The 9,608-nt window shown below is 40.3% G+C and overlaps 1 protein-coding gene across 1 annotated transcript; it reads right to left on the reverse strand.

Moving 5' to 3' along the window:
* Positions 1-5,051: 5,051 nt before the first annotated feature.
* LOC103805206 (UV radiation resistance-associated gene protein-like) lies at positions 5,052-9,318 on the reverse strand (the record flags this gene model as incomplete). Its single annotated transcript, XM_009077840.1, has 5 exons — positions 5,052-5,217; positions 7,073-7,133; positions 7,686-7,773; positions 8,217-8,301; positions 9,192-9,318. Coding segments are annotated over 5 exons (527 nt in total), but the record flags the coding sequence as incomplete, so codon positions are not given.
* Positions 9,319-9,608: the final 290 nt, after the last annotated feature.

Genomic DNA, 9,608 nt, shown 5'->3' on the forward strand with positions numbered 1-9,608 from the left:
TGCAACCTTTTGGCTTGTGCACTGGTACATATCTTCAGCTGCACTCATAGCTTTGCATCCTGAAAGAATCCAGAACCATTCTGAAGATCCAATATCATGTTTCAGACATCCATCAGTTGCAACACTGTCTCATCCCAGTGGAAGGTGACCTCTTTATTAGTCATGCCTTGGCACTTCCCACAAGGGCCACAGCAATGAGACGAAACTGCCCTTTGAGGTATCAGCACCCATAGAAATCAAATATCAAGACAAAACCTGAGTAATCATTGCAATCTTGAAGTTCTTAATAATGATGAAGCTGAGCTGCACAAAAAGACAATTTTGGGGTCTAACACCACCTCACAGGAAATTACCTCAGGAACAAAAGTATCCCTTTTAGTTGTATTATTACATAGTTGTATTGAGCTATATTATACAATTTTGATCCTGCATTCTATGAGGACACAGCAGTGCAAGAGATAGATGCTTCCTCCTCCAACAGGAGGTGAACAAACAGGACAAGTAACCCATCTTCCACTTCACTCTTCCTTATGACACTTCATACCACTGTTTGCTTCCTGAGGTCCAAAGTTATACAGCATAGCTGCAACAAGTTCAATATTTAAACATGTGACACATCAAAAAACAGCCCTCCAAGCTCTCACAACTCTGCAATGCCTGTATGTGCTCCAAGAGCTATACTTGAAAATTACAAAGTTCTTGTTGCCTTTTAAATATAAAACCATTTTAGATAATGAATTTCACCCCTTCAGTTCTTCCCCTAACCTGAAATATGACTCTGAAGCGGCTACTTTCTTACTACTAGTTTTCTAATCAGCCCTTAACATACTTTGCTCTGAAGGTGCAGCATGAGCCAGACCATGTGTACTATCTGATTTCTCTGTACTATTACTACAGAGAAACTGCTACCCAAACTATTTCTTGGCATCATTCTCATTTCCAAATTACCTAGGGAGTGAGAGTGCTTGAAAAATCTTTTAGAAGATACAGCATGAGTGACAATGCAAAAATTCAGATGGAAATATTTGCTCTGAATGTGCATTTCATCCCTCCAAACACATATAGGGTACTAGAAAGGTGATTAAATTCAAAAAACCACTTATTTTTCTTAAAGCAATAGATATATTTCCAAGCTGTCTATATTAAGAAACACTATGACATGAGCAGCAACACCAACACAGAAAATTTCACAAAGCGTGTCTCACCCCAGACATAACAATCCTTATTTTGCTCTAAACCAGAAATTATTCTTTATTAAAGTATCCAGGGTTAGACTAACAGAAGCATTAAATGCAGGGCCTGACAGACACCATGTCAGAACAGATCAGAAATAGCTTAATCTCAGCATTCTCACTGTGTTGATGAGAATGTGATGAAGTGCTAAGTTTCAGCTCCACCAGAAATGTGCAAGAGAATTTAGGTGGTTTATTCAGCAAACATACTTGTTTGTCACTGGAGAGAGGAACATGTTGCTGTCCTAAGTAGCTTACATTTGAAAGCTATGTATCCATAGAAGCATGGAATCATTTAGGCTGGAAAAAAAACTTTAAGAACACCCCAAGTCCAACCATTCCCTATAGCACTGCCAAGGCCACCGCTAACCATGTCCCCAAGTGCCACATCCACAGGGCTGTTAAATCCCTCCAGGGATGGTGACCACACCACTGCCCTGGGTAGCCTGCGCCAGGGCTGGACAGAAACATGAAGAAATTTCCATAATATCAATCTAAACCTTCCCTGGCACAACTTGAAGCTATTTCCTCTTGTCCTGTCACTTGTTTCCTGTGAGCAGAGCCTGATCCACACCTGGCTGCACCTCCTGTCAGGGAGTTGTAGAGAGTAAGGTGGTCCTCCCCAAGCCTCCTTTTCTCCAGGATGAGCTCCCTCAACTGCTCCTTGAGCTCCAGATCATTCCACAGCTCTGTTCCCTTCCCTGGACACTCTCCAGCCCCTCAATGTCCTTCTTGTTATGAGGGGCTCAGAACTGCCACCAGGATGGGAGGTGCCTCAGCAGTGCCAGCACAGGGGACAGGCACTGCCCTGGGCCTGTGCCCACACTATAGGTGACACAAGTCAGGTGCCATTGACGTTCTTGCCCGCCTGAGCACACCTAGGCTCATGTCCAGATGCTGTCACCAGCACCCCTAGGGCTTTTGTGCCCCATAGCTTTCCAACCACTCTGCCCCAGCCTGGAGCACTACAGGGGGTTGTGGTGACCCAAGAGCAGGATGTGGCACTTAGCCTTGTTGAACCTCATACAAAGGCCTCAGCCCACAGGTCCACCCTGTCCTGAAGCCTCTGCAGAGTCTTCCTGCCCTCCAGCAAATCAACACACTCACTCAACTCAGTCTCCTCTGCAAACCGACTGAGGGTGGACTCATTTGCTTTGAAATCTTACTGACTCCAGAATTTATGAGGAATGGGACTGTCTCTTCCCACATATTCAATGCACTCTGGAGATGTTGAAAGGGATCATTGGAGTGCATCAATGAGATATTCAGTACAAATTCAGACTTTTGCTTTACCTTGGTAGTTCAAAAAGTCATAAAAGTAGATTTAATCAGAAAAATCTTAGCGTTTTAGTAGTACCCAAACTAGTTTTTTGAATACAAGAGTGGAACAGCTGTTGAAGGGATTATAAACACTAATACCTCTACAATTAAAGGCTGACCATATACTGCATGTTCTATACCACATTCTACCTTCAGTACTGTGACCAGAAAAGCACTAAATGAGTTCTCAACACAGCCTCCTACTTCAAGTTCCAACACAACATTAATTGTAGCAGACAATTGAAAAGTCTCCATGTTCTTATAGAAATAAAGTGACTTGGATCATCCAAGGAAATAAACCTGAAGCAGATCAAGCATTTCCCAGAAGTTACTTAAGTTCTGAAAGCCCTTAAATTAGAAAGCTTAGAAAAGCTGGTGAAGAAACTTCAAAGTGTAGTAACACCTGTATACAGTGTAACTTTAAAAACAAACCCACGTACTTATGAATTTGCTCTGGAGTGAAAACTTCAATTATTCCCTCAATGCACAATTTCTAGAAGCTCCTAATAAGGATCTTGGGGCAACCCAGCAATAAAAAACCAGTACAAAGCCAAGTATAATGTTTGACCTAGTCAATAATCAGAATGTTATGTATAAAGATTAAACACAGGGATTACCTCACTGCAATTACTCAAGAGTTGGAATTTGAAAAGCTGCTAAAGGACAGGTGAGTGAAATAAAAAAATTTAATAAAACATGTTAATTGCTATGTTCAATGCAGCTAGGAACAAGGGAGAAACATGAGCTATTAGTTTAGAAAGAAAACTGCAATTAAAGACATTTGAGGTTTCCTATAGTAACCAAAGTCCTTTGAGAGCTGCTAGGATTGTCTCTCCAACAGAAGATCTCAGGCAGGAGCTAATCCTGAAAAAATCTTGCAGAACACAGGTAAATGGCCCAACAGGGATTCATATACTTAGCTAAACTTTCTCCTTTTCACAAATCTATTGTGAAATCAAGTATTAAGTCATGAGGGTTTGGAAGGCTGTGGCCTGAAGGACTAAACCTTCCAATCTGTCTCAGACAACAGGAAATTGGGTTAATCTTTATACACCCACACACAGGCAGCTCTGCTCCTCAGAAATTTGTTTTCCAGATAGAAACATTCTAGTTTGCTGCTCTGCTCAAAGGGATGCACAGGAAGGAGCATGACCATATGCTTTGAGAACTACACTGAAGCAAAACAGGTTAATGGCCTATTAAGTTACCCAGGAGATAGTTGGACAAGTTATTAAAATGGTATCAAAATTACTGCAAGATATAATTATATAGCTTTTATTGTGTGAAAACAGGAAGACACCAGTGAGTTTAACTCTTACGGCAAGCTAACCTTGTCTGTCCAGCCAGAAGTTACCAAGCTTCAAGGAGAAATCAGACACTTCCAAGCATCCCAATCCTAGCATGATAAAACCCTTTCACCCTGATTTGGAGTAGGAATTAGTGTTAAAATATTATAATATTTTGATTGCATACTTTCAGGGAGAAAAATTTGGGTTCTCAGTTTACTGTCAATAGAGTCAGCTGCTTTCCATAAATTCATTTCCCTTCAGCCATTCCCTTTGCTCCCTTTTCAATCCTCTACCAAAAAAAACCAGAGTTATTGGTGCTGCAATTCCAACTCTGCAGCCATCCATACGCAGGATCACAGAATCCCTGGATGGTTTGAGTAAGAAGGGACCTTCAGGATCATCCAGTTCTACCCCCTGCCATGGGCAGGGACACCTTCCACTACACTCGGGTGATCCAAGCCATGTCCAACCTGGCCCGGAATACTTCCAGAGATGGGGCAGCCACAGCTTCTCTGGGCAACCTGTGCCAGTGCCAGTCCCTCAGCTAGTCAGTGCTGCATTCCTGTGAGTTCTGTGGTTGCAGGCTACAAAGTGAAGCTTAACAACTAATTGCCACTATTTTCATGTTAGAGCAGAGTACACAGGTGCAAAGACAGTGGGAAAACAGGCAAAGTGCCAGAACATGGGAGAAAGCATAGAGTGAATTTAAGGACAGCAAGACCATTCCTAGTAGGATAAACAGTAACAGTGTAGCTACACGTTGAAAGACAATGATCACAGAACAAACTAAAAGCTCTTTGTTGAATATTAGGTTGATTTAAAAGGCAGCAATTTATTGTGCTCTTTTTCAATTCACTGAGAATCTCTGTGTTGAAGAAAGCTATTTATTTTCTCACAATTTAATCAGATTTATTTATGGCAGTAACTCCCCAGTGAAGCTACATTTGCTATCTGAAGGTTATTTGCCCACAACAAAACATAGAACACAGGTTTTCCAACCAGCAGCCAAAACTAATCTAAAAGAAACACTATTTCAGTTTTTCCAACATTATCAGAAGGCAAATCAAACTGTTCCACAGCTAGTGAAAGCAACAAGTAACTCCAAATTCCATGCCATTTCAGGTTACCCAAAACTGTTCCAAGTGGGGATTTCTGGGTGTGGATTTGTGGTTCTGAATAAAGTACCTCAGTGTGTTTATCATATACTCACTCTCTCTCTTTCTCTGTCAGCTTGTAATTGATGTTGTCTTTGATAGCAGACCTGGAGCCCTTGTGAATTATTGGATACCTGAGTGGCACTTGCAAGAAGAAGGAGATCATGGAAACCAGGTGAGCAGTGTAGCCCAGGGCAACAGCAATGCTTCCATCATCTTTTGCTGCCAATAACAAAGAGAGATTCCATTAGTGGATCCATTGAATCCTGGTGTTTACCCTTGTTGCTCAGAGAACACCACAATTAACAAAGCTCTCAGAAGTCAGAACTTAACACGACATGCTTGCCTCTCATGACAGAGCATGTAAAATGGGGGATGGCTTCTTCTCCTGCCAGTTTTACTCTTTCAAAGCTAAACTCAAGCCTTGCTGCAATTCTCTAGATGGAGCTGTGACTGAGGTCAGGGAGAGCTGCATTCCTCCACAGCTTTATTCAGGAGTGAGATCAGCTGGAGAGACACTGTCCTCAGGGCATGAACTCAGTTCTCTGCCAATAACTGGAAAAGCTTAGATTAACCTATCGTTTTAAAGTAGCATTTTTTATTTGACATTTAAGGTTTCAACCTTAAAGCTTCATCTGCTGGGAATACACACAGGTTTTGTGATTCAAATTAAATCCTTCAGCTTTTCTTTCCCTTTTCCCTACTTTTCCTTCTTTAGGGATACAAAGAGCACAAGTCATCCCTTCTACTGCACAAGGGAGTCTCATGAAATCACCTAACAGAGGACCTTCAAGAAAGCTCTTAATGATGTTCAACAACAACTATGAAACCATAGTTTCAAACTGAGCTCTATTAGAACATGACAAAATATGTGGGTTTAAGTCATACTCCCTTCAAAAAGAATTTTGTACAAAGGACTCAACCTTTGCATCAAAAGTGGTTTTTTAGGGAATAATTATTTTTGATCCTTCAGATGCCTAATTTATAAAAAATATTATCTACTGAGTCTGAGATAAGATCCACCTTTCAAATTTAACTGCTTATTTCACTAAGCTGAATGTTTAGAACTTCTTCACAACACAGTATTTCAAGAGACTTGGATACAGAATTAGGAATTCTTTTATAAGGAATTAACCCCAGTCAACTGCAAATGGGCCAGAAGATGCACAGCACCGAGTTTCCAGGAATTACCAAATTCACTTCATTACCACATTCAGTGCAACCAGGAAAACAAAGCAATAGGCTCATTTTTATCCTATTGACAAATTAATTTGTTTTAAAGATTATTCCTCCAGTATTCTAGCATCCAATATAGATGCTGTTAGTACAAGTTAATTACTGTGGGATGGTTTTAAATAGTTAGACAATCAATGGAGGTTTTTGTTCAGGAAAACAGAGTGACCAAGAAATTCTCTGGGGCATTTTAATGAAGTTCCAACTCACATCAAGCATTTGCAGGTGAATGCATGTAGTTACCTGTACAGCTGTTACACAGAAAGGCACATGATATATTTGCTTCTGCAACAGGATGAGAGTTGACAGTTAAAGCAGAAGCTGACTTGTACAGTACTCCATACTGTCAAAGAGCTTTAAAGTTTCATTTTTGTGAGGTATTTATTTGGTAAGTTCACCAGCAGCTACAGCAAACTGAATGGGGATTTATGCCTGTTGCCTCAGCAAGATTTATGGACTGAAAGTGGCCCCAGTGGAATTTCAAGTCAGACAAATATTTTCCAGAATTACTGAGTTTGGAAGGCACCTCTGGGAATGGCATAGTCCTCACCCCCGGCCCAGCTAACAACAGGTTGCCCAGGACTGCATCCGGGTGGATTTTGAGCATCCCCAAGGATAGAGACTGCACAGCCTCTCTGGATAACCAGTTCCAGTATGGAGTCTTAGAATACAGAGGTGCTTTTCTAAGAGTCAACAGGAACCTCATTTGCATTAGCTTGGAAGTAGGAATAAATCCACAAGTTTTCTTTCCTGGTCTAAAATTTGCATTCCAAGCCACTGCTACCAGTTTACTTAATTTTACAAAGTGTGAACTGTAACAACTAAATTAAGAATATCCAGCTACCTTGAAAGTCTTCAGAATTAGGAAGCTTGACTCCACAAACAAAGTAATCCTTTTGATCATTCTGTAAGTTGAAAATCAACAGTGGAGAGTCAGAATGGAACAGTAATATCCAGTAAACAAAAACCTGCATGAAATCCAATGACAGCAAAGCTAAGAATAAAAAATATTCAAAAACTAATTATTCAAGTGACTCTGACAGAGTATTTTAATCCACGTTTCACATAGTTCAGAAAATAAATGCAACTTCTTTAAAGAAAAAGGGCTTCATCTTAATCAAGTCATTTTATAAAAGGGTTTGGAGCTCAACATTTTGACATTTGTTTCTCTGCACTCTGTTAGAGCTCAGCTAGCTCACTGTCAAGGTTACTTTATACAACAGCAACCAAAATGGAAAACATCCATTAAATAGAGCTACAGCTATTCCACTTTTATAGTGGAGACTATCTGAGAGGTGCTGGTGTGAGTCTCCTCCGTGTGAAGTTTGCAATCCAAGGACCAAGTGCAAAAAAAAGGTGGAACAAATAGGATAAGCAAAGAGCAATTTTCATCAGGAATAAAACATATTTGCTTGCAGTGTAATAAATAAGAAGTAGACTTCACACCAAAAACATACCAGATCAATAGGGTAGATGCAGGATAGCTCTGACAGCAGCTGCTTGCATCGAATAGTCTGCTGGGCATTTGTCTTCAAGAAGAGTTCTCTTTGGGGAAAGAGATCCCAAAAGCATTAGTTTCTTCAAAAGCTTTAAATAAAGGTATCAAGCTCTAACACCCCTTTCTGCAGCTTCCCAAGTATCACCTCATAATAATACAGCAGACAAAATTAATTTTTGCTTTCAGTTGTACCTCACACTTTAGGTTTATTTTGACTTTGGAAATTAAGTATTACAAAGCTATGTTACACTAAAGCACAAACAGAAGTCCTATCAGAGGTTACACATGCAACAAACACCTGTTTTCTTCTCTTTTGGACTTGCCACTGGTAATTTTCATTTTAGATATCTACAAATTGTAGCAGAGGTGTCTCAAGAGAAGTTTGGAGGCAACATGAGGCAGAATTTGGTGCCAAAAGTCCCATTTCAAATGGATTACTCTCAAAGCTGTATTTCTTTTCCAAGTGCAGAACAAGCATAGGGCCTTTTACCTCTTAGCAGTACATTCCTTCCTTAATTCATGCAGGGATTCATTATGCTCTTGGAGTTTCTGGCATTCAGTCCCAAATGCATTTTCTAAACATGAGGAATGAGAAAAAAAATAGTATCAAGTACTTTCTTAGTTATCAGAAGTTTTCAAAGTAGGTACTGACACAAATATTGGCAATAATCCTCCACTTAGTATTTTCTTTTTTTTTTTCCTTTCTATGTTATGCTCCCAAAGTAGGGAATGCCACCACAGGAGGAACACCTGTCTTCGTGCACTGCACACCATTCACCAGCCAAATACAACCCTCATTCTCTTTTAATACCTGTTCCCCCCCCACGGCCACTGCAGTGCAGTAATTCAGCTGTGGCATCTCAAATACTTGCACTGCCAGACCAAGTACATAGTAAAAATCTCATTCTTAGTAGTGACTAATTAGTTTAGGTTCAACTAAGTATTAAAAGCAAAAAATCCTGCAAGAAGATCAAACATGTGGCTTGGCCTTGGTGTGCTCCAAGGAGACAGTGAGGCAGCATTTTACTGCAGGACATTTCCCAGTAGATTCACCTTTCACTTACATAATAAGCTATTAAGAGGGATTTTGGTCTTCTAACCCTTGAATTGGAATCCTAATCACAATAACTTCCCTCATGACATTATAAAGGCCTGCAGCAAGCAACTGTTAACTGCATTACAGTGCAGCTCTTCTGATTTTCTCATTAAACGTTAATTAAGCACAGGTTTAAGATTGCTTTAGAGAGGTGTCTTGGTAAGAAGTCATTTAGAGACAAGACAGCAGAAATTGCTGTCCAGAATTCAGTATAAAACAGATGGTGAAGAAATGACACCTGGCTGCAAATTTCAGATAAAGAAAACAACACAACACATTAGAGCCAGACAATAAATAAACCTAAAAGAGAAACCAACACCTTCATTATGGTCACTGAGACCATAACTAGGCTAAGGTTTTCACACTTACCTCTATCAAGCAAAGTACTTTTTTGCTTATGCAACAAAGCTACTTCTTGACCAAGTGCCTTCTTCTGCCTCTCCAGTTCATTACGTAGCACCAGGATCTTCAGTTGTAAACATTCACTCTCCTTTTTCTGTTGGAAGAACAGGTTTTAAAAAAAAAACCAGAAGTTTATCTGCACAGAAGCAGTTCCAGGAAAGATATAGCAGAGAAGGAAAAAACAGGGCAAGACTGATGCCTGCCAGACTAAAGGCTGAGTTCATGGATTACCACAGGCAATGGATTCCCCCAAGACTAATCATTTTGCTGCTTTGGAAGGAGATAACTGTGTCTCACAGTGCTTGTTCTTCCTGTGGGATTCATCTCTCCCAAGCCCAGAGCAGAAATTAAGGAGAGGTAGAAGGAAACTTCTGCAGGATAAGT

Source organism: Acanthisitta chloris, unplaced genomic scaffold, assembly GCF_000695815.1.
Source record: "Acanthisitta chloris isolate BGI_N310 unplaced genomic scaffold, ASM69581v1 scaffold5627, whole genome shotgun sequence".
Classification (NCBI taxonomy): Eukaryota; Metazoa; Chordata; class Aves; order Passeriformes; family Acanthisittidae; genus Acanthisitta; species Acanthisitta chloris.